Genomic DNA, 24,994 nt, shown 5'->3' with positions numbered 1-24,994 from the left:
GATCCCTCCCCCTCTGATCAATAGGCATTTATTCCTTTCCTTTCCTTTCTATGCTCAGATCATATTTCAACTCTATTCTTTTTATTTCCTTTCGTAATTTCATTAGAATCTTCGCGGATAATTCTAAAGATGTCAAAAAGTCAGTTAAGCTACGTCCTTCAGACTTATGACATTTAGATTTTCGAGTTTAATTAAACATTACTTGCTATCACTTCTTCAGAAATAGCCAGTACAACTAATTACACATCATTATACAAAATACATAAACAATTGTATCTTATTTCATCAAATATACGATGATAGCTTCAATTCGCGCAATATTTATTATCGTGCATTTATCTTGCGAGCCTTACGGAATCCTTGAAAAAACGCGTGTTCTTTCATTAATTTGCGGGAGCGGTATTCTGCTGACGGCTTTCAACGATATTCTAGATTAGTGGCACTGCCTTTATTCATCGCGACCAGTGGATCTATAGATCTGACGACAAGGAATAGGTGGGGGTAATTCTCCGTACAAGTCGATTATCATCGCTGATCCGATGCGAGATGCATATCTAGAAATGAAAATTATCATGACGCAACAATTGGTAAGAAGAAGAAAAAGTAGTAAAGGAAGATTCCGACTTTTGTCAAGGTAAAGATTATTTCCACGTCTATTTCTGTCTGTGTTAATCTTGACATTAAGATATGGCAGCTTTATGTACTCTTATTTGATTTTATCTAAGTTCAAGGGTTTCATCAGTTCGTTTATCCTTCGTTTTAATGCCTCCAACAGATCTTGCTTGTATAATTTCAGCGGCTGTTCATGCGTTGATCATTCTCTTTCACAAGAAAAAAAATAAACGTTTGAAGAAATTTTAATTTTGTTATTTTTTTGTATATATATATATATATATATATATATATATAACAATAGAAGACTTTATAAATTTGTGAATATAGTAACAATGGTTATATAATTATATATAAAATGTATCATTTTATAGGAAAATAATTGTAGCTATCTAATTGTTACATATATAATATAATTACAGTATATATGGTGTAGAAATAACCTAATTTATACATAATTGTTGTCATATAATTATGTGGTATATAACTGTCATGTGTAAGTATCATATATGATTATAAACAAGGATGGCAATAACTTTGATCATTATGAATAATTTTTTTGTACTCCTAAGTAACATGCAAAAATCATTTCGGTTTTTTGAAATATAATAATATGTTCTTAGCAGATTTGATCAATGCACGTTGAGCTTTTTTATAAGAAAGTAATAATTAATTTATAATTATTACTTTATATATATTGTATTAATAATTAATTTATATATATTGAAAAATAATTACTTTAAAAAATATTTCATAGTTGTGTTCTTATTACGAAAGAAAAGTTTTTTTGGGATTCTAATCTTTTTATTTCATACATTGGCGACTATTAACAAATCATCTATTCCTTATTTCAAATAATTAAAATAAAATTGATACAATTATTATAAAAATTTTAATTATTTCATTATCATTAAGACCTTGTTGCAAAAGAAATCAAAATATTTGCATTTTTAAAGTTATTAACATATACCGATATTATTAAGAATATTTAAATGAAAAATTTACATAAAAAAATTTTTATAAAGAATAAATTACATTTAGAAATAGTGTTTGTTTTTCTCCAAGTCTCTACAAGATTTCATTTCAAAGATTACGAAATATTTTCATTTATACTTAATAACAAACGAAAATCTGTTAGAACATGTATCTTACGTTATAAATATTATAATTTAATATATTGTTCGATTAATATTATGATATTATGTTGATTAATATTGCATAAAATAAAATGTCAGATGCAAAAAATGTATTGCAATTATTTAAATGAATTCTTATTGGATAAGGGAATACGTGATATTACAATAATATTTATCATTTTCATGATAATAATGATTTATAGGTTGTAACCGATTATATAAGAACATACGTGCAACAAATAAAAGTTGGAATTCTAAATGAGAGGAAACGAATAAAAAATATCGAATAGCTAAGATCATTTAAAAAGAAAAATTGCGATCGTGACTAGCACTTTTTCTAGAATCGGATTGCCCATTGCTAAAGCTTTTGTATTAAATAATAGTGTGGTTGTACGATTTGCACGAAGAAAAGAAAAAATGATTGTAAACGAAAAATTCGATAGATAATAAGAATGTGTTTATCAGTCGTTTGATTAAAATTTATTGAATGGTCCGCGTGAAATATTGAGAACTATTTTCATAGAAATTCTTATAAACTATGGATTTTTTATTAGATAGATACATAGAAAATTAAGGGAAAAGATGCAGGAAAGTTTTATTGTGAAAAATTTCGAATGTGACGTCACCAAAATCAAAAATATCGAATAAGCTTTCCAATGGGTCAAGAAAAATTTTGGAATAGTCTATATTTTCGTGAATAATGCTGAAATCATCATAAATTCCAAATTTATGGATATGAGTATAATAACATGGATTTTTAATTACTTGGATAAAATTAATGAAATTTTTCTATAGATTCATCCAGATCTGATTGGCAAAGATTATTCGACATCAATGTGTTAGCATATATCGATTAGCATCCGAACATCCTGTTAGAACGATGTTAGATTCTAACATTGTTAATGAATGAGATTTGATAATGAATTTTATCAAATATTTCATTTCTCATATTATTATTATCATCATCGTTCGTTTATAGATTAAAATATGTTAGCAAATAAAATTAAATTGCTTTTGATTTAGAAAATTGATATAAATTAATAATTAATTAAAAAACGAATTACTTTTTTATCAAAGAAATAATATTTTTTTTATATTATCAATAGCCGTCACGTCTACAATTTACATGGAATTCACATTATATCTCGAGTTCAAAGCTTGAAAGATGAAGAAAGAATTTTCTTAATAATTAATTATTAATAATTAATTCACAATTCTTTATAAAAAAGTTTGCAAACAATTTCTTAAAAATTAAGTTCATTGTATTTAATGTTTTTTAATGTATAAATTCTATTCTGTGGAAATTTTCTAATGGCCTTGAAACTTCAAAATAAAAAGATTCTAAAGGAATGAATAAAAGAATAAATGATTTCTAATCAATAAGAATACAAAGAGAAGTAACATGACTATGCATTTAAAAAAAGAAGATGAACATTTTATAAGCGATCGCGATGAACATTTTATAAACGATTTTATTTCTTTCATAATCATTACATCATAATATCATAATTAAGCGATAATAGCAATGTATACGAATACAAATAAAAGGATTGCAATTTTCTAGTTACATCATATCCTTTTTTATTTCTTCTTTCATCTTCAACGTAATCTCTCATAATGATTCTTTGCATCTGTTCTTTTGAGGAAATCATTCGGGAATGATTGTATGATTAAATAAAGTGACATACAAGATCTGTGATCAGTCGAGAAGGAAACTTCAACGAGACATCATTCCTATCTCTATCTCTCTCTTTCTTTTTCTGTTTAATAAAAGTAGTTATTGAAAACGTAAACAATAATGGAACGCTGGGCTGGAAAAATAGCTATAGTTACTGGTGCATCTAGTGGAATGGGATTAGCAATAGCAAAAGCTCTTGTACAAAATGATGTAGTCGTGATCGGATTTGCTAGAAGGAAAGAGAAAATGCAGGTAAACTTTATCAAAATTTATTGGATGGTCCTTCTGTAGAGTATTAAAAGCAATTTTCTTTAAAATCTTTAAGAACATTCCATTTAAAAATTTGTTCACTTTTGTTTGTTTACATGAAATTTGCATTATTTTTACAAAATTATTTTATCGCACGTCAGAAATTATTGAAATAGCAAACATAAATATTGTTGTATTAAGAAACAAAGTATAAATATGATTCTTTCACGCTAAACATGAAATCAAATTAATTCATATTTTAAGTTTTTAGAAAAGAGACGATCGTAATTATATTGTAGATTTTAATATAAGAAAAAATTGATTATAATATTGATATAATTAAAGATTTCAATAAAAACTATATGTAAAACTTTATATGAATCATTACATTTATATTATTAAACGATACATTAAGAACAAATCTTTGATTAGAGCGAAATGCAGAATGTTAAGGGGAAAGGTAAAGGAAAGTTTTATGCTTGTGAGTGTGATGTTACCAAGTCCGAAAGTATCGAACATGCATTCGAATGGGTCAAGAATAATTTTGGAACAGTCCATATTCTGGTGAACAATGCTGGGATCTCCTCAGATGCCAAATTTATGGGTATGAATATAATAACGCGGATTAGTAATTAGTTTGATAATATTGACAAAACTTTTCAACAGATTCATCAAGACCTGATTGGAAAAAATTATTCGATGTCAATGTGTTGGGATTAATTGATTGTAGTAAACGTGCCGCTAGAATGATGTTAGATTCTAACGTGGAATGTTACATTGTTAATATGAACAGGTTTGCTAATAAATTTTATTAAATATTTTTTATCTTCGTATCATTGTTATCATCGATTGTTTAGAAATCACAATAATTGCCAATAAATATAATTCGTAAATTTTTATATCTTTATATATTTGTATTATATACCTTTTTTATTGTAGTGTCTTAGGACACAACGTTGATCTTCCGGGTTTTACACTAAACTTTTATCCATCGTCCAAATTCGCTTCTGTTGCTGCTACTGAGATCATACAAAAGGAATTATATGGTAGCAAAATTCGAGTGACGGTAATTATAATGGAAATGTTAGATATTTAATAAGACATTAACTTTCTATAATCAAATTTTGTTTCATATTCAAAAAGAATTATATATGATGAGCTTATGGGCTAACGCTATATTATATTATATTAATAAATATTAGAGTATATTAATATTACATGTGTTTTAATATGTACTATATTAATATATGTATCTAATATAGTATACTATGTACACATATTATTTATATGTGTATTATATTAATGTACCTATAAGTATATTATTATTATATTTATATAATATATATTATTATTAGTATATTATAGTGAATTAAGAAATATAATTAATAGTTGACAAATATTAATTTTGTTTTAAAAGTGATATAAGATTTAAGAAATACAGATAACTTCAAAGTTTCATATTAATGTAGAAGGTTAAAAATCTTTCAAAAAAAATAATGACATATAAAATTATTATTTCTTAAAAATCTTTTTTATTACTACAGAGTATCAGTCCAGGATTAGTATCTACGAATATAATGCAGGCCAATAACTTCAACATAAAGGAGTCGTATAAGTCCTTGTATGCATTGGAACCTAATGATGTCGCAAATGCCATTATTTACGTAATTGGAACTCCACAACGCGTCCACATTACAGAATTGATTATTAGACCATTCGGAGAAGTTAAGTATGCGATGTAAATATATAATTAGATTATGTATAATATTCGAGATAAATATTATATTGTTATTATCTTTGTTAAAACACAATAAAGTATGATTTTTTTAGTGGTGTAAAAATTGACTAAGAATTATATCATATGAGAAAATGGAGACTATATTTTTTCCTTAATTGTAATGTTAATAATGTAAATAATTGTATAATTATATATAATTTCTCCATGTATATATATACACATATACGAACTTTTTAAATGGCTTTAATAAGTATTACGAAAAAAGATGTTTTATATAGAAGAACAGTAAAGTAAACGATTTCTGATCGATTTTGGTACAGACACATGTAACATTAATAACTATTACAGAATAAGGAATTTGTCTTCAAACGAGAGAATAGAATAACAATGATTTCTAATTTATAAGAATGCACAACTATATAATATTATTACGTATTACAGAAAATAGAAGTTATTTCTAAACGATTCAAACCAAATAACAAATTATTTTTAATCAATCTGAGTATATGTAATATTTTTATTACATATATAGTTTATTTAAAATTATTTACATATATATTTAATTAAAATTATATATAGTTTATTTAAAACAAGATCAGCTTATAAGGAATGTTTTCCCACTTCATAATTATTGCATTATTATATCATAATTACATGCTGCCATCTATATGTATATCTGTAATCATAAGTACCTCGATTTTACAGTTACATAACTTCTTCTTTTATCTCATTTTTAATCACTAATCAAACCTTGAATAGTAGTTTCTTGCTCCCCGCTCTTCGAGTAACCAATTACACAGTGAACGTATGAATAAATAAAGTAACATACTAGAACTGCTATTACTCCAAGAAGAAAATTCATCGTGATAACTCTGTCTCTCCTCATCACCTCACACTCTTCCTTTTTCTGTTGAATGTGATTGAATATTGAAAACAAAAATGGAACGCTGGGCTGGTAAAGTAGCTATAGTTACTGGTGCATCTAGTGGCATAGGATTGGCAATAGCGAAAGCTTTTGTACAAAATGGAATACTCGCGATTGGATTTGCTAGAAGAAAAGAGAAAATGGAGGTAAACTTTACCAGATTGGATAGTCCTCTTGTATAGTATTAAAAACAATTTTCGTCAAAATCTTCAAGAACGTTCCATTTAAAAATTTGTTCACTTTTGTTTGTTTACATGAAATTTGCATTATTTTTACAAAATTATTTTATCGCTCGTCAGAAATTATTAAAATAGCAAACATAAATATTATTGTATTAAGAAACAAAGTATAAATATGATTCTTTCACGCTAAACATGAAATCAAATTAATTCATATTTAAAATTTTTAGAAAATAGACGATCGTAATTATATTGTAGATTTTAATATAAGAAAAAATTGATTATAATATTGATATAATTAAAGATTTCAATAAAAACTATATGTAAAACTTTATATGAATCATTACATTTATATTATTAAACGAGACATTAAGAACAAATCTTTGATTAGAGCGAAATGAAGAATGTTAAGGGGAAAGGTAAAGGAAAGTTCTATGCTTGCGAATGTGATGTTACCAAGCCCGAAAGTATCGAACAAGCATTCGAATGGGTCAAGAATAATTTTGGAACAGTCCATATTCTGGTGAACAATGCTGGGGTCGTCTCAAATGTCAAATTTATGGGTATGTATATAATAATATGGATTTTTAATTAATTGAATAAAATTAATGAAATTTTTCCATAGATTCATCAAGACCTGATTGGCAAAGATTATTCGATGTCAATGTGTTGGGATTAATTGATTGTACTAAACGTGCCGCTAGAATAATGTTAGATTCTAACGTGGAAGGTTATATTATTAATATGAACAGGTTTGCTAATAAATTTTACTAAATATTTTTTTTCTTCGTATCGTTGTTATCATCGATTGTTTATACATCAAAATAATTGATAATGAAAATAATTAAATTTAAAAAAACGTAAATTATTATATATGTACATATCTGTAGTATATATTTTTTTATCACAGTATTGCAGGACACTATCTAGATGTTTTCCCAGGTTGTAGTCTTAACTTTTACCCAGCATCTAAATTCGCTTCCGTTGCTGCTACTGATATCACACAGAAAGAATTATATGGTAGTAAAATTCGAGTGACGGTAAATATAATGTCAATGTTATATATTTAATAATAAATTGTTCCTCTATAATCAAATTTCGTTTCATGTTAATATCAATTGTTACTATAAAATAATGAAATAATATTTAAAAAATAAATATAACTTTAAACTTATATAGAATTATAGAGGATCAAAAATCATTAGAAAAAGTAACGAAATTATTGTATATATACATATATTAAAATTGTTTGTAATACTACAGAGTATCAGTCCAGGATTAGTATCTACGGAAATCTTCGATGCAAATAACGTAAACATCCTTAAGGATCTGCCAGCGTTAGAAGCTGATGATATCGCAAATGCTGTTATTTATGTAATTGGAACTCCACAACGCGTTCATATTACTGAATTGATAATTAGACCTTTTGGAGAAGTTAAATATTAGTGTTAAACATGAAATAATATATAATTTTATATATTAATTTTGATAGATTAAAAATTATATCACTGAAGAAAAAACAGATTGTGTTCTATATTTAATCGTAATATTACTAATCCCGTTGTCCTATAAAATTATTAGAAATTAAATTTTGTTATTATTATTTCCATTGTTTACCAATGCTGGCACTACAATCTATTTTCAAAGAAATGTCATGGTAAGATATTATTCAAGTTGCAGAGAGTTCACGATAGAAGTTATGTATTAAAGTTATTAATTTTTATTTAGAATATTGTCAATTATTCTATATAATATTTATATAAAATACGATTATTGATCTGAAAATTTCTTAGCGTTTTGAAATACACAATTGCTACAACACATTACAATACCAAAAGAAAAAAATAAGAATATTAAGCAACATAAACAGATAGTAGAGAAATAATTCGACGTTATTTCGGATAATCTTTATTAATATAGAATATTTATCTAAATTATAGAACGGTGGAGATAAGTTAATCGTATCTCTTTCTTAGGTTTAGTTTTATTTCATGAAACTTGATCTTTGATTCAGTATCTTGAGTATCGTGACTCTTATTAATTATAATATTTTATTTTCCTGAGTTTTTTTTATCTGTAAGATTAGATAAACATTATATTTTCTGTTAGACACATAAAAAATTCAACAAGACAAAGTTACACTTATCTATTTACAAAATATAAAAAAGGAACATACTTTCTAAATGTATCACGATGTGAATAATTCATAAATAATAAGAAGGAAAAGATTAATTAGGAAGTATAGACTCCTATCATCATTAAGATTAATCTTAATTAAAGTTCTTAAATATCTTGAAAGAAGTTCTTTCCACGTCTGTTTCTATCTGTATTAATCTTAGCCTGACGTGCTGCCTCGGTGGCCTTGTCGGCAGCTTGCTTCGTCTCCGCCAGTTCGACCTTGGCTAATTCCAAACGCTTCACTAGTTCTTCCACCCTTCGTTTCGATGCCTCTAAAAGCTCTTGCTTTTCCTCAAAATCCCTCTTTGCACCTTCAGCGGTTGTTCGTGCACTTCCCATGTTCACATTTGCTATTTGTATTGCTTGTGCTAACGTTTTGATCTACAAAATTTATATTTTGTTTTTTCTGCTTTTCCTTTTATAAAATCAATCACCCCGAGATATAAATTAACGTTTAAAAAAATTTCAATTTTACTTTTTATATATATATATATATATATATATATATATATATATATATATATATATTGGGTTGGCAAATAAGTGATTGCGGATTTTGTTGATAGATGGACTTTACACTTTCCTCTATCACTTAGTTACCAACCCAATATATTTATAAATTTATAAATATATATAACTATCATATAATTATATTAATATATATAAAATTATATGGCTATAATTATAAACAAAGAGAAGCATTAACTGATCATTATAAATAAGTTTCCTAAAATGTAATCATATGTTTTTAGTATCCCTTATTTCAAATAATTAAATAATTAAATTTAAATAATTAAAATAAAATTTACATAAATATGATACAAATTTAAATGTTTTCATTATAATTATTTCTTTATTATGAGAGAAAAGAAAAAATTCAATTTTAATAATTATTAACAAAATCGATTTTATTGTATCAATATTATTGCAATGTTTAATTAAATAAAAAATAAATTATCTTTGAAAACGGCGTTGGTTTCAAATCTCTATGACTTTCCATTCCGAAGATATCGCCTTCCAAAGATTTTCATTCATAATTCGTATTGTACAGCTGTTCATAGTAGTAGTAGTAGTAGCTGTAGTAGTGTAGTCATAGTAGTAGTAGGACCATGTAAATTCTCAGAATTTATGTAGGTCAGTGTTTCACCAAGCTAAATTGAATGAAATTGTATAGGACAATGGATCAACGTAATATTTTTCTCTTTACATGGAAATATCTTCGCAACTAAAAATCGTAGAAACTCGTTTCAAAGACCATTTTCAAGGGCAGATATTTCTCTCTTTTTTCATCCTATTGTTAATAATAAATTAACAATTTTTTATAAACAATTTCTATAAACAAATTCCTATGAACTAGATTCACTTCATTTTATTATAAAAAAGAAGAAAAAATAAGATTGCAACTGAATTATAAAATTACAATAAATTAATAATTAATTAATAAACAAATTACTTTTTTTTTACCAAAGAAAACAATTGTTTTTCTTACATTATCAATATCGATCTTTTTCATTTGCATGAAAATATCTTCGAAACTCGAAGTAGAATTTTTTTTATCTTTTTCAATTTATTGTTTATAATTAATTATCAATTTGTTATAAACAATTTTTTTAAGTAAATTTCTACGTAAATTGAATTCATCTTATTTTGGCAAATAAAATCAGATTGCTTTTAATGTATAAAATTACAATGAATTAATGAATAATTAATAAAGAGATTACTTTTTTAAAGAAGAAATAATTTTTTTCCTTAGTATTAATAGACACATCTTTAGAGAAGTTACATTTATTATTTGATCCTATCGCTAAATTCAACGAACAAATCGATATATCTTAGTTTCATAGAAAATTTAAAAGAATAGATTATTTCTGACCTGTTCTTGAGCCTGTCGTGCCGCTTGCATAGCAGAATTCGCGTTTTCTTGAGTACGTTGGAGTGATGAACTTTCTTCCTGGACTACAGTCTCTGCCTCCTTTGTCTCTTGCTCGAGTTGCTCTACCATTGCTTGCTTCGCAGCAAGTGCTGCCTCTGCTGCTTTTGCTGCTTGTATCGCTTTTCCTGCCAGCTGATTTTTCACCTAAACACCGATACGAAAGGTTCAGTTTTGTGTTTGATGTGTCTTAATTTTCTTTTTTTTTTTGTTAATCTATTATAAGATCTTATTGTCATTATTATTATTATTCTATTTTATGGGAATCGTAAAATTATCTAAAGATGATTAGAAGATTATGTTATCTGGTAAACTTTGTTTCCATCTAATATTTAATTTTAATTTAAAATATTTCTTCTTTTTTTTTTATTGTCATTGATACCAGATTTTTATATTTATCGTATATTTAAATTTTATTATGATTTAATGACGATGCGTCATAAATAATTATTGATAATATTTAATTTATTATATATTTAAATTATATTTTATATATTATATAATATATCATATATTTTATATATTATATATATAATATATAATAATTATATATATATATATATATATATATATATATATAATATTTATTGAATATATTGAAATAATTCTTTTACATATTTCTTTTTTCAAACTTAGAAATAATGTTCTTTTTTATATAAGACCACCCTTTCTCTAAATTTAAGGCAATGATGATTAAATCAATTGGAAAATACTCCGCATACATTAGAACGTAGAGAATTCTTTTGGTCCGTTTAGTCAGATCACGAGATCAGGCACGTGCTTAGCTACAGTCTAGCTACAGTAACGAAAGTGATCACGTTTGCAGTAGATAAATACGTACGTAACTATTTTTTTTTTTGAGAAGTAAAGAAAAAATATTTCTTCAAAGTAGGAGAACGGTCAAGATAGAGTCCATAAAAGTACAATAATTCAAACGTATACCGTTTGAAAGAAAATCATAAATATCGCACGATAAAAAGATATTACAATATTTCAGATGTACAATAATTTTGTTATTCAATCTGAACAATAATTGTGCTTTCTAACGAAAGATTATTAATGATAACTCTTATTTATCAAAGTTCAATTATGCAAAAGTAATGAATCAGTGTATTATAATTGTATGTCTATAATATACATACATATACGCAAACATATATGTACAATATCGCCTCACGATAGTAGAAGTTAATTTCGATATATCTGGAACGAGATTCGACTTGAATTCGATCGATCGATCGATCGATCGATTTTATTTACTGCCTATGGCTTAACCAGGACGAAAGTTTATCTCGATAGTGTAGGTGTATAAACTAGTTTTAGAAAATGTATATATGTATATATATATAACTAAACGTGCGTCATGATCGCTCGATAAGTATATTTTATATGAACTTCCAACGTCAAACCATCTATCTTTGGATATTTCTAATGTAATATTCGAACTTTTAATATTATATTCATGGAATTTTTTTTTATTCAATTTTTTATCGAACATTTTGAAATTACTTATAGTATTATATAAACCAGTATTATATTATTGTTTATTTAATAATTTAATAATTAATATTTAATAATTAATTTAATCTTCGTTATTTAATTGTTTTATGCTCATCTAGTGTTATTTTTGATCTAATATATTAAAATTTTGTTTCATTATTCAATTATTCATTAATCAATCAAATATATTTATATTATACTATTAGTATGTATTACTAATAGTATACCATAATAAGTATATATAGTAATGAAATTTTATGATATTCTTTCGTGACGTTGATTAATAATGAAGCTACGAAGATCCGAATTGTACTTTTTTTTTTTTTCTTTTCAACGTTAATCAAAATTATTGAAAGGTTTTTTTTTATATATATAGTAAATAATATTTCTTAATTATATATAGCAAATATCCTTTAAATATAGAAATAGAGAGAATTAGAAAGAGAAATGAACAAAAGTATTAAAAAACTTAAATTATTCTTTAGAATAGTGTTAAATCGATATATCTTATGTTTGTCAAAAGTTATCCAATTAGATAACGAACCTGTAACTCACTGTTACGACACTCAAAATTACACGTTGACGTAAATTCACACACACACACATATATATATATACATATATATACACACACAAATATATATAAATATATATATATGTATGTATATATGAATATATAAATGTATACATACACATGTATATATAAATAGACGTATGCGTTTCTGTATTACGTTCTAGAAAGGTAGAAAATCGGCGAACCGTAACAACACGTTTATAACTGACTCACGATTTCAATGTAAATGTCAGCGAAAACGCAAGTCGAAGGTATCAATGATAGGTATAACTATTATCAATGTGAGATCGTTTTAAAGAGCTTATCGTGAGCGTGGAAATTATGAATAAAGCGTGAGAATTTTTCGAATGATTCTCACACATATATATGTTTATTTTTCTTTTTTCTTTTTTTTTTTCCTTAATAAATAATGATTAAAAAGAAAAAAGAAAAAAAGTTATTTGTTTGCAATAGAAAAAATTTATAAAAATTCGAATTGAATAATTAAAATTGATCTTACAACCGATCCATCATGATTCGTGATTTTTTTTTCGTCGTAAAAAGTAATCCAACATCATATTTCTTTTTCTTTTCTTTTTTTTTCTGATTAATAATACTCACTTGATGAGATGCTTGTGCGCCTGCAGGATTTTGCGCACTCTGTGCAGCTTTGGCATCATCTGCAGCTTTTTGAGCGATACCGACGATTTGATTTGAATTTTTTGGGATCACATCTAACCTATCAGACTGAAGATAATTTTTTTATTGTAAAAGATATTTCGTAATTTTCTTTTTAACTGATTTAAGCAATTTGATTTACCTTTCGTATTTTTCTAGTTTTTTCCGTCCCATTCGAGCCCTCAGAAATAACTAAGAACGATATTTAATTCGATAGAAGATATTCTAATACTTCTATTGAAAATTAATATACATTTGTTATATATATATATATGCGTGAATGCATGCGTATGTGTGTGTGTATGTGTATGTTTGTGTGTACAAATTGCTACTAACGTGCATATACGATTAACAAGAGAATTATCTTCATCCCTTAAAGATATCTTTTTAAATTGTGTTTTTTCATGAGACAGTCCTTGAATAGAAATAAACGTGATCTTATCTGTGTTCAATATGAAAATATCATCTAAACATCTGAAGTTGATTGATAATCTCGAACGTTTGTTATCAATTCTTTCATAATAAAACGATTAAGTGAGTACATATAGAGTGTATTTGTATGATGATACACCAATATTAATCCTATTTATTATTAATTGAAAGTTTTATTGGCGTTTGAAAAATTATTAAAAATATTTTGTAAATAAATAACAAATTGATTTTATATATTGTATATCTATGGCAGAAATTAACTTTAGTTATTTCTTTTTGTTTAATTTTTTTATTTTCCCTTATATGCTAAAAAAAGTTCATTTTCTTATAAACGTAATAAATAATATGTTAAACACAATATATGGATAAAATTTAAATTATTTTGTACTTTTATTATTCTTCTTAATCGAATACACAGCACATATAAGTACATATACAGGACATATACCAGGCGTAATAAATATTATTATAAAAGGAAAAAAGAAAAAAAAGAAAAAAAAAGAAAAAGAAAAAGAAAAAAAAAAGAAAAAGAAAAAAAGAAGAAAAAAAAACAGGTCGTCGGGCAGTGGCAATTAGAAACTAAATGTAGTGCTCTTTTTATCTATAATCTATATTAGGGATTTCAGAAAAGGAAAAGAAACGTCACTTCGCGTTCAAGTTAACTTCCTTCTCCTTCTTCTTCTTCTTCTTCTTCTTCTTCTTCTCCTTTCTATTTTATTTTTTCCAGTTTGTCGATACTTCCGGTTTGAATTCTCGGAGGATCTCGAGCGTAACAACGACTTCCTTTTGTTGCGATTTGCATTGGCCTTCGCTTCGTGAGCTGCCTCGTTTGCTTGGGCTGCAGCATGATTTGTATTTGCTAAATCTCGCTTAGCAATTCGTAATTCGTTGGTCAGTTCTTCGAGACGTCTCTTTGCCGCCTCGAGTAATTCTTCCTTCTCATGTAATGACTTTTGGGCACCGTCAGCCGCCAATCTGGAATTCGCTGCGTTTCCCTTCGCCGTTTGCATCGCGCGTGTGAGTATTTTCACCTGTCAATACCCCACCAATACAATCGATTATTTTAAATGATTGAATAACTAATCATATAAATAAATCATCATATCAATATCTTTATAAAAATGACCTTGGAATTTTTATGAATATTTTATATATAAATAAATAATATTAGTTTTTAATAACAATAATATAATATTAAATTGCCTATTAAATAGTATTATTATTTTCAGTAATAAATCCAAGATGACAAATTTAAATATGCCAACGTGTGTATGTGTGTGTATGTGTTTGTGTGATTTTTATTAATTACCAAAGTAATTATAAGTAAATGAAAAATATTTCATACAAAGAAAATAGCAATGTATAAAATGTTTCGCCAGTAATTAAAAAAAGTTAGAAATAAAGTAGAACAAAATTTTGATATAAAATTAATTTGTCTTGTAAAACACATTACGTGTAAATAATGAAAAGGAACAACGTATTGTGTGTGTGCGTGTATGTGTGTGTCTATATATATATATTTATTCCAAAATGATTTCTGTTTCCGTATCTTTTGGTAAATCGTTTTAATTTTTTAATGAGCTGACGAAACCATCAAGAGGCACGTAAGGTATTTGATAATTAATAGAAACGAGAAATGCAGTTCTCAGAAAAAACAATTCTTGTCCAATTTTGTCGATATAACAAGATAACAGAAATAATTCAAAATGAAAAAGAATTTTTTTTTTTTTGGAAATGGGCGTTTTCTCAAGGGATCGCGAGAAGAAATAATACTGACAACTAGAAAGGTGTTTGAAAAAGATTAGAAAGTATTGGTGACTCAATATGGCGAGGTGAATCGAACAAGTTGCATATTTCTAGAATGCACATTTTGATCAACTGGATCTGGTCAATCTATCTTCGTCGATCATTAACAAATACAAAGATGCAGCAATTTAATTGAATTCTTTCGTATTCCAGTTAGTTTGAAAATAATTTAGAATGATTCTAAGGTGGTTAAGTCAAAAAGAAATCTAAAAGAAAGAAAACAAAAAAGAAAAGAAAGATGATTGACATTACAAATTTATAAAAATGACGGATTTTATAAGAATACGATTGAATTAATAATTATCAGAAAGATATTAAGTAAAATTTATTTTTATATTTATTTATTATTATAAATAAGATAATAATAAATAAGTAAATTGTTATGTTTCAAATACTTGTGAAATTATTTTGATAAAAACTTTTTCTGTTTATATATTAATTTACGATACGATCGAATGAATTAAAAGTAATGAATAAATGAATTTAACTGTTTTCTTGAAAAAATATTTCATCAAATAGAATAAAGAAGATCGATAATTTTAAATATTAAATCGTATACGTTTTAATAACGCTTAATTAACGTTTATCCATCAGCATCGACACATTGACATTATTATTACTATATTTTTTTTTTTTCTTGAACTAGAACTCAGTATGTTATTAAACGAATGCAAAGGAGATAAAAAACACGATCAATTAATGTGCAAAAAAATAAGGTAAGACAAAGAGATAGAGACAGAGAGAGACAGAGAGAGAGAGAGAGAGATTGATTACATCAAATCTCCATAAAAAGATTTTTCATAATTGATAGCTGACAATGATAATAATTTTCATAGAATATTATAGTTATATATAGTTACGTAGGAAGAAATAGATTTCAATAAAAATTACAACAACTTAGCTATCGATGTTTCACACATTGATGGATAGAATGAAAAAAAAAGAAGGGAAAAGAAAAGAGGGAGGCATACCCTTGACTCCCTTTGACGAGTCACTATGAAATGAGGATATATCGATCCTGGGAAGACCTACTTATCTTCTCTGGTCGTTTCCCTTTTCTATGTGCGTACGTAAACTGGCGAATGGAAAAAGTATGACTGGGATATTAAAAGAGATCAGCCATAGCCTTGAGCTACGTTCTATTACCAAAGAGATTGCGTAGGAAATTGTAAATTTCTTCTGGTAAAATTCTCTTTATACATTAAGTATAGCTGCTGTACCTGTACCACAATATATATATATATATTTTTTTTTCCTTTCTCCCCTCGAAGAAAATATTGGGATTATCAAATTTTAAATAAAATTTGTTCGGATTCAATTATGAAAATTACAGCTTTATAATTACGACGTTTCGTTCGAATTTTCTTTTTTCTTTTCTTTTCCTTTTTCTTTTTTTTCTTTATTTTTTTCTTTATTTTTTTCTTAAAAATTTCGTTGCCGTTTAATTTATTTATAATTTTCCTTTCCTTCTTTTTCTTCTTCTTCTTCTTCTTTCAAAGATTTTAAAAGATACATAGAAATTTCATGTTTTGTTTATTTTTACCTGATCTTGTGACTCTTTGGCAGCTTCGATGGCAGCGTTAATGTTAGATTTCGCTTGCTGTAGAGACTCCATTTCTTCTTGAACGACTGTTTGAGATTCCTTCACTTCTTCTTCTAATTGCTGAACCATTGCTTCTTTCCCCGACAATGCTGCCTCAGCAGCTCTTGCAGCTTGCAATGCCTTCTCTGCCAATTGTGCTTTTACCTTAAATTTCAATCACGATTATTATTATTATTATTATTGTTATTATTATTGTTATTATTATTATTATTATTATTATTATTATTATTATTTGTACCCTCATGAATATAAGATGAGGACAATGATATATTTTTATTTGTTAAAGATAAAAAGATAGAATAGAATATTTTTGAGAATTTGAATGATTGAAAGGATAGTAAAAACATTAAATACTTTTTTTTTTTTAATTAGAATAAGAATTAGTATTAATAAGTACTTGACGTGCTGCCTGCTGACCAGCCATATTTTGAGCTTCTGAGGCAGCTTTAGCTTCCTCTGCAGCTTTCTGAGCAATGCTGCTAGCTTTCTCGATAGTTTTTTTCGCGCTTTTCGCATGACAAGATGGACCATTTTCAACTAATCGAACATCCCTATGTTTCTTACAATTCAATTGAAATGAACATAAATTAACGTATTAAAAATGAAAAAAAAAAATATATATATATATATATAAAAGCATTTTTTCTTTTTCTTTTCCTTTTTTATTTTATTATTTTTTCTTAATGCTATTATTACCGATTCGATTGGAGTTCTTCGAACCCGTTCACAGTCGAGCTTACCGATCATCAGCATGACTAAAATATGAATGATTGTGCATTGTGGTTAAGAAAATAACGAGGTAAAACAAAAAAGTTCTATTTTAAAATACTTACCGATGTAAGATAAAAAAAGAATACGATACATTTTAAGCGAGTAACCGTGCCAAGGACGATTTTATGAAAAATCTTTTTATGGAGCCCATGTCTTGTCTTATTAAATTCAATCGATTCGTGTCGATCGATTGGGTTTATTGGTTAGAAGACATGTATCGAGCGGGAAAACGATTGAAATACGATTTTATCGAATTGTTTATTGATGATAATAAAGATCTCGATATTTATATATATATATATACATTGTATATCTATCTATCTATATATATGTATATATATATATATATATATATATAATAGATATATGTATATATATATATATATATATATATATATGTATATATATATAATAGATTTAATCTTTCTAAACTAATCGATTCGTTAAACGGTCATGATTTTTTTTGTCGACCTCTTAACCCCATGTAATCAAGATCGAAAGATATATTCTCGCGTTTCGTAGAATTCCTTAATATTACTTTACGCAATCCTTGTTTCTATTATGCCCCAGAGAATCACGAAGTTTCAACGAAAAGATATAGTATATCGTGCGTTTCTGATCAATAAAAGAGAAATTGATTGGAGTAACGTTGTGTTTCATTCGAAAGAAATGAAAACTTATTTCACAAGCTTAATTAAAATCGTGTCCTTTCAAGAATTCAACGATCTTTCATTGTTTTATTATTTTTTTAATAATTGAAAATTTTTTTAATCATTTTAATAAAAGGATATAAGAACGGAAAAAAATAATAATAATAAACTTGTATCTTCTTGTATACATATATGTATGTGTGCAAGCATGTGTGTGAAAAATTTACGACATCGATATTTCCGATATTTTTATCGAAATTTTCCAGATTGATTTGTGTTTACATATAGATATATATGTATCTATTTAAGTGTGAAAAATTCTTGACATTGTATTAATATTTTCCACAGGACTTGATAAAATCTTAAATAAAATTACGATTCTCAGCGCATAGTCATCGTTATTGTAACATTCATTTGCAATGCATATGTAACCTACTTTTGCATTATACGTAACGAACGATTTATTCTTTTAGGAAGATTCATAAGTTTTTGATCTATAATGGTTGTTCTATTTATAGATTACGATCTTCTCAAAAATTCATTAGTTACAAACGACTTTAAAATAATTAAATTTAAATTAATACATTCAAGTGTTATATGTATAATTAATAAAATAAAATAGTATATAAAAAAATTATTTTTCTAAGTTGAGGTAATTAATATTATATATTCTAAATTTATGAATTAAAATATTATATTATATTATCGTAATATATATATATATATATATATATATATATATATATATATAAATTATTATTATTTAATATCATAATACTTGTAATATATTGTTATTTTACTTTATATTATCATTTATTATTATTAATTATACATATTATAATGTATTATTATAATACGTTATACTTTTTATTAGTTAATTTAGACTTTTACCAAGATTAGACATATTATTTGTTAGCGATTAGTAAGTTTTTCAGCCGATCGGTTACGCTTCTAACGATCTAATGAAATAAAAAAAAAGTTCAAGTGGATGTATTGTAGTCGGTAGTTGGAAAAGGACATTGCCGTGGTTGGCTCTTTTAAACGTCTACAATCCCTTCCGTGGCAATAGACTAAGCTGCTGGTCCAGTGAGGACTATAAGAACTCCGATGACTGGGAAAGTAATATCAGTTGTTGGCTCTTTCTTCGAGCAAGGACAGCTCCAATTCTCGTCAACGTTCGATCATTTCGATCACTGAGTAAGTAATATAAACAATTTCCGAAGTTATTGACGTTAATTCTTTTCGAATTTCAACTTTGAAGTCACGAAATCGTTCCAAATCTTTATTAATGAGAAAACAATAATAAATTACCATAAATTATCTCTCGTAATGATAATAGGAAGTAGTAAGATTCATTTAGATCAAATCGATTAATTTTCTTCGATCTTCCTCTTGCATATTTAAATCAAAATATTCTCGTTTTATTCTCTATCTCTCTCTTATTTTTTTTTTGCTTTTCTTTTTTTATATTAATCGTCTTTCATAATCTATAATTTGTAATTTGTAATTCATAAATTAGTCTATCGTAAATGATCATAATAAATAATCATAACGAATAACAGGATTTGTTTAGATCAAAACGATCAATTTTATTCGACATTTCTCTTATAATTAAAATGTCTTGGCATTAATTATTATTCTTTTTATTTCTTTTTTTTTGTTCTTTATTTCACCGTAAAAAAAAAAAAACAAGAAATTACATCGTTGTTATGTTTTTTTCTTTTTTTGTTCATTTAATTTATTGAATAGATTAATTATATGTCAGGATCATAACGATTTTTTATTTCTTTACTAGATTTCCAATAGTTATATATACAGGATAGAAGGTAAACGTTCATGGTCGTCCCCTACTGAATAATTTTTTGCATAATTTCATTTTATTCATTAGATTTAGTTCACTAGGTTCTTAGAGTTTTATCTACTTTTATGTAATTACACGATTGCATACATTGCTGTTGTAATGTATAATAAGATGACGTAGATAATCTCATAAAAACTTTATAGTTTCGAAATAAAATTAACAAAAGAAAAAAAAAGAAGAAAAGTAAAATGAATAAGAAAAGACTTATAATTCTTCACCAAAATGTTAAAAAGCTCGCGAAATTTGAATATCGTAACATGAAAATTCGTATCGTTTCCTTTCTCTCCGCCCACAATCTTTCTAAGAATTTATTGCACTTGGTTTCCCATGAAGTCTACTCGACCGCGTGACGTTTAGATAGAGTGGACTGAATCCGGAAGTATAGTGTAAGCATTTATAATGTGTGCCTTGGGCAGACAATAAACGTGTGTGTTTGAGACCTAACTTATATTATGCAAATTCAGTTCTTGCGAGAGTTTAGAAACCGAGTTCGAGTTAGATTTAATTTAGGTTAGACTCGAATGGGTATTTTTTATAATAAAAATTCTATTCGAATGTTACACTCACCAGTTTACGGCTTTGCAATAATCCATAGTAGTATCTAAATAGTTATGTATAATATTTATATACATACGTACATAAGTATATATGTATATATATATACATACATACATATTACGTATATATATATATATATATATATATATATATAAGTATTCGTTCGTTGGGTCATTATCTCGTTTTAAGGCACGTGATTCGACGGACATGTATCATGCGGATAAACGCACCTTTTACCACAGTATTTTCTTTTTGTGTGTGAGCAAGCAGATTAGAATTAGAACGGTTTTACGTTCGTTGAGGAATTTGTTAGGAAAAAGAAACCCGATTCCTTGAAATTATTATTATCATTTTCTTTTTTTTTCTATAAGTTTTTTGATTCGCATTGGTAGATATTAATTATGATTGGTCGAGATTTAGATTTTTATTAGATACTATTTAAATTTTATTCGCATGTAATTGATATATAAAAGATATTTATTAGCGATCAAGATACATTAAATGGAAGATTATTTTCTAATCTTTTTGTCTTACGAAGAAATGAAGTCGAATTAGAAATGTCTTTTTCTTGCTTTTGTAGACAGAACAAAATTTGTTTTTAAAAAAATTCGTCTTTCTAATAATCTTTGATTCGAAAAATATTTCGAAAAATTATTTAAAAATTGTTATAAATAATCATTGTGAATAAACGATATTTACTACGAACTTTCTGATTAAAAAAAATTTAGATATATATTATAATAAATATATTTATAATATGAAATATTTATTAGAAATTTATATAGAAAAATTTATTTTTTTCCTCAAACAATAATTAATCATTCATGAAATTCAGGATAAGATTGATTGTTCTCGATCACTTCTCGATCATTCCTTGGTAGAAAAAAATTCATCAGTAAGGAATCAACTAAATTACAATGTCGGAACCCATAAAGTCGTGCATACACTCACATGATTTTCAGAGCGCAACGAAACTGGATTTTCGAATTTGAGGAGACGCAAACGGGTTACGACATTATTGTTGCACACAGACTTGTATGTTGGAAAGGCGTATCGTGTGCGTCATGCATACCACGCGTTCTATGATTTAGAAACGTTAGATCTCCTCGAGGTATAACGTGTATATATATATATATATATATTTCCTTATATCGATCCTTGACCGATCGATGATGTATGTGTATTCACGTCCGCTAGATCGTATTATTTCTTGATAATGATCGAAGGACTCGATCAACTAGGATTTTTTGTGAGAAATTATATATATATTATTTTTATTTTTCAATAAATCATATGTAATTTTATATGAATAATTGTTAAAGAATAATTTAGAGAAATTAATAATTTATTTTTATCTATATAGACAGTGGTGAAATACACGTAAAAAATTTGTTGTATAAAGAAAAATTTTCATTAACAAAAAATTGATTTATACATGTAATCAATCATACAAAATACTTGATTTATATCTGCATATAACCAATATATACCTAATTATATGTATCGAGTTTTTTATTTTCTTTAAGAAATTTTACATAATTCTGTTTTGCAATATTGTATTTTCGATGAAAGAACATTGACAGGATTAGAAAAGTCTTCTAAGTCGAATAATCGAAAGAAATCGTCAAAAGTAACGTCTAGCAGCGATTCGTCGATCAACTTTTTCCACTTTACTTTCGAAGTAAATTCGGCCAGGCTAGATCGTTCAGTCATGCAGAGCAACAATTGATAGAGAAATTCCGTGGAGAAACTCAAAGGCGAGAAATGTGAGAAGCTTGTCTAGGTAATAAAAATACTATATAAAAAGAAAAGAAAAAAAAAAGTATTGCACAAGGATTCTCGAACTTTAAAAGATTTGAACGATTTCGTGCTCGACGAAGCGACACTTCGATCTTGTTCTTATTATTTTGTGTCTTCCTCCTTTTCAATCGATTCAATATTTTCTCTTCGTCAAATAATACTATCAACGCTTATTGATTATATAAAAAGAAACAAAACAAAAAAAAAAATAAAAAAAAAAGAATTTCTCGAATATTGCATAAGTTAAGAAAACAAAAAAGAACAAAAAATATCTGCTATCCTGTAAGACTTCGTAAATTTTAATAGAATAAAAAGGAACAAAAGATATATTGTCGAATAATAAATGAGGCAATCATCATAGTCATTAAAAAATGAAGGAATTTTCCGGAAAACAAACAAATCTTTTTGCTCAACAGATAACCACCAAATATAGAAAAAAGAGAAAAAGAAAATGAAGATCCTTGCATTGGTGTTAGCATTGGCATGTGCGGTCCAATGTGGTCTAGCTAAGACAAAAAAGCAAGTACATGAGCGAGAAGCGGGTAGTTACGAGTATGGTTACGGAGGTCATCCGGAATCAGTGTTATTAGATCCTCACCTTTTGCAAGTAGATTCAGTGGCTGTGCCCAGTGGTACTCACTTATCAGAACACCGTCCATCTCGGCCAGGTTATAGTGTGGGTGGTCCTTTGGCAAGTATTGCTCAAGGAGCGGCTGAACAGGCTCACACGCAATTAGGAAATCAACATTCAGCAGCTGGACAGGCAGCTTTCATGGCCAAGAACACATTGGCTCAGGCAGCGGCACAGTCAGCTGCAACAGCAGCAGCAGCTTTAGCAGGTAAACAAATCATCGTGATGGGTCTTGAACAACAATCGAGAGATGCTCACGTTGCCGTCGATGGTGAAAAACTTCAATTGCAACAAGCACAACGTGCTGCTACAGCTGCTCAAAATACTGCTCAACAAGCGATGCATCAGGTTCAAGTAATCACTGCAGCCTTGAATGCCGCTCAGGCTACTGCTGATCACGCCAGTCAAGCTGCAGCCGAAGCTCAAGCTGAATTAGCCGCTCAAACCACTATGGTTGGCCAGGCAAAGGCCCGTGCCGAAACAATCGAGGAACAACTCAATGCAGCTCGTGTCGATTTCGAAGCAACTCAAGCCGCTGCTCAAAAAGCTGCAAACGCTGCATCCGCAGCCCAATCGAATGCCGCTGCTGCTGCAGCTCATGCTGCAAATGCTGCTGCTGCTAACGTTGCAGCTGCCACAGCTAACAGTCATCCCAGCGGTGCTCATGGTGGTAGCCTCGTTGCTCACTTAGGCGAACCCCTTACGAACGCTGTACCCGTTGATGCGTATGATTACAAATCTGGGATTTATCATTATTGATGATTCTTTTCAATTTTAGTTCGTCGACCTGTACTTTTTTCTACTCGTCTCACGTGCTCGAACTTTCAACTTATTTCTTATTTTGTATTTCTTATGTCTTCTCATTATATGCAAAGGTTGAACATCAACAAGTTGACTTCATCGAGTTTTTCTGTTATCGTTAGAGTTTATCTATTTAAAATTTATATTAAGAAGAATATCGATTTAAATACATTGTTAATGTGATCGATTGAAACTTAAAACGATAGAGCGTTATCGCAGCTGAAAATTTGATCGAAAGGATCATCGTCTTTGAAGAAATAAAATTTTTCGATCCTTTTTGAAATTATTCATTTTTCATCATTCAATGTAAATCGGAAAACTGCCTTCATATTCCATTTTTCGTATTATTTTTTATTTTATCAATGGATTTTATCTAACTTGCTACGTTTCCTTCGTAAAAAATTTTTTTTCTCGTCGTTTACTTTTTTCTATAAATAAAACACAAAAACGTAATTAAACGTTTTTATTATTTTAAGATGTTTTTTATCTCCGTAACCATTACAAGTTATCACCAAAAAAAAATTACGTCAATAGGTGAAATTTTATTATGTTCTATTTTACAAATTAATAAAATCAAACGTATGTAATGTGAAGTGTTTTATTACTACCATTCAATATTTGATAAGTAAGTAAGAAAATTATTTTTTTCGGTACAGGTAATATTTCATAATATTCAAACGGAATTAAAATAACTTTTACAAGTTTATTTATCCTTCCTTCTCATT

General features: G+C 27.2%; 4 protein-coding genes across 4 annotated transcripts; 2 read left to right on the top strand and 2 right to left on the bottom strand.

Moving 5' to 3' along the window:
• Positions 1 to 3,417: 3,417 nt before the first annotated feature.
• LOC124427519 lies at positions 3,418 to 8,039 on the top strand. Its single transcript, XM_046970530.1, has 11 exons — positions 3,418 to 3,678; positions 4,108 to 4,279; positions 4,342 to 4,468; positions 4,615 to 4,741; positions 5,220 to 5,416; positions 6,119 to 6,218; positions 6,338 to 6,484; positions 6,909 to 7,080; positions 7,143 to 7,269; positions 7,428 to 7,557; positions 7,781 to 8,039. Exons 1-11 carry the CDS (start codon positions 3,547 to 3,549, stop codon positions 7,961 to 7,963), a joined length of 1,614 nt encoding a protein of 537 aa, XP_046826486.1. The 5' UTR covers positions 3,418 to 3,546; the 3' UTR covers positions 7,964 to 8,039.
• A 268-nt stretch (positions 8,040 to 8,307) lies between these two features.
• Positions 8,308 to 11,066, bottom strand: LOC124427518 (tropomyosin-like). Its single transcript, XM_046970529.1, has 4 exons — positions 11,057 to 11,066; positions 10,940 to 10,950; positions 10,569 to 10,772; positions 8,308 to 9,076 (listed from the first exon to the last, which is right to left on the bottom strand). The coding sequence occupies exons 1-4, from the start codon at positions 11,064 to 11,066 to the stop codon at positions 8,801 to 8,803; spliced, it is 501 nt and encodes a 166-aa protein (XP_046826485.1). The 3' UTR covers positions 8,308 to 8,800.
• Positions 11,067 to 14,350: 3,284 nt separating this feature from the next.
• On the bottom strand, positions 14,351 to 18,185 carry LOC124427496 (uncharacterized protein CG45076-like). The gene is made up of 5 exons (XM_046970491.1): positions 18,031 to 18,185; positions 17,894 to 17,952; positions 17,595 to 17,756; positions 17,138 to 17,341; positions 14,351 to 14,819 (listed from the first exon to the last, which is right to left on the bottom strand). Exons 1-5 carry the CDS (start codon positions 18,059 to 18,061, stop codon positions 14,442 to 14,444), a joined length of 834 nt encoding a protein of 277 aa, XP_046826447.1. The 5' UTR covers positions 18,062 to 18,185; the 3' UTR covers positions 14,351 to 14,441.
• A 1,484-nt stretch (positions 18,186 to 19,669) lies between these two features.
• On the top strand, positions 19,670 to 24,856 carry LOC124427494 (late embryogenesis abundant protein, group 3-like). The gene is made up of 2 exons (XM_046970490.1): positions 19,670 to 19,815; positions 23,254 to 24,856. The coding sequence occupies exon 2, from the start codon at positions 23,289 to 23,291 to the stop codon at positions 24,225 to 24,227; it is 939 nt and encodes a 312-aa protein (XP_046826446.1). The 5' UTR covers positions 19,670 to 19,815; positions 23,254 to 23,288; the 3' UTR covers positions 24,228 to 24,856.
• The last annotated feature ends 138 nt before the right edge of the window (positions 24,857 to 24,994 follow it).

The sequence above is a fragment of the Vespa crabro genome, chromosome 10 (assembly GCF_910589235.1).
Source record: "Vespa crabro chromosome 10, iyVesCrab1.2, whole genome shotgun sequence".
NCBI lineage: Eukaryota > Metazoa > Arthropoda > Insecta > Hymenoptera > Vespidae > Vespa > Vespa crabro.
This window is presented reverse-complemented; position numbering and strand designations above follow the sequence as displayed.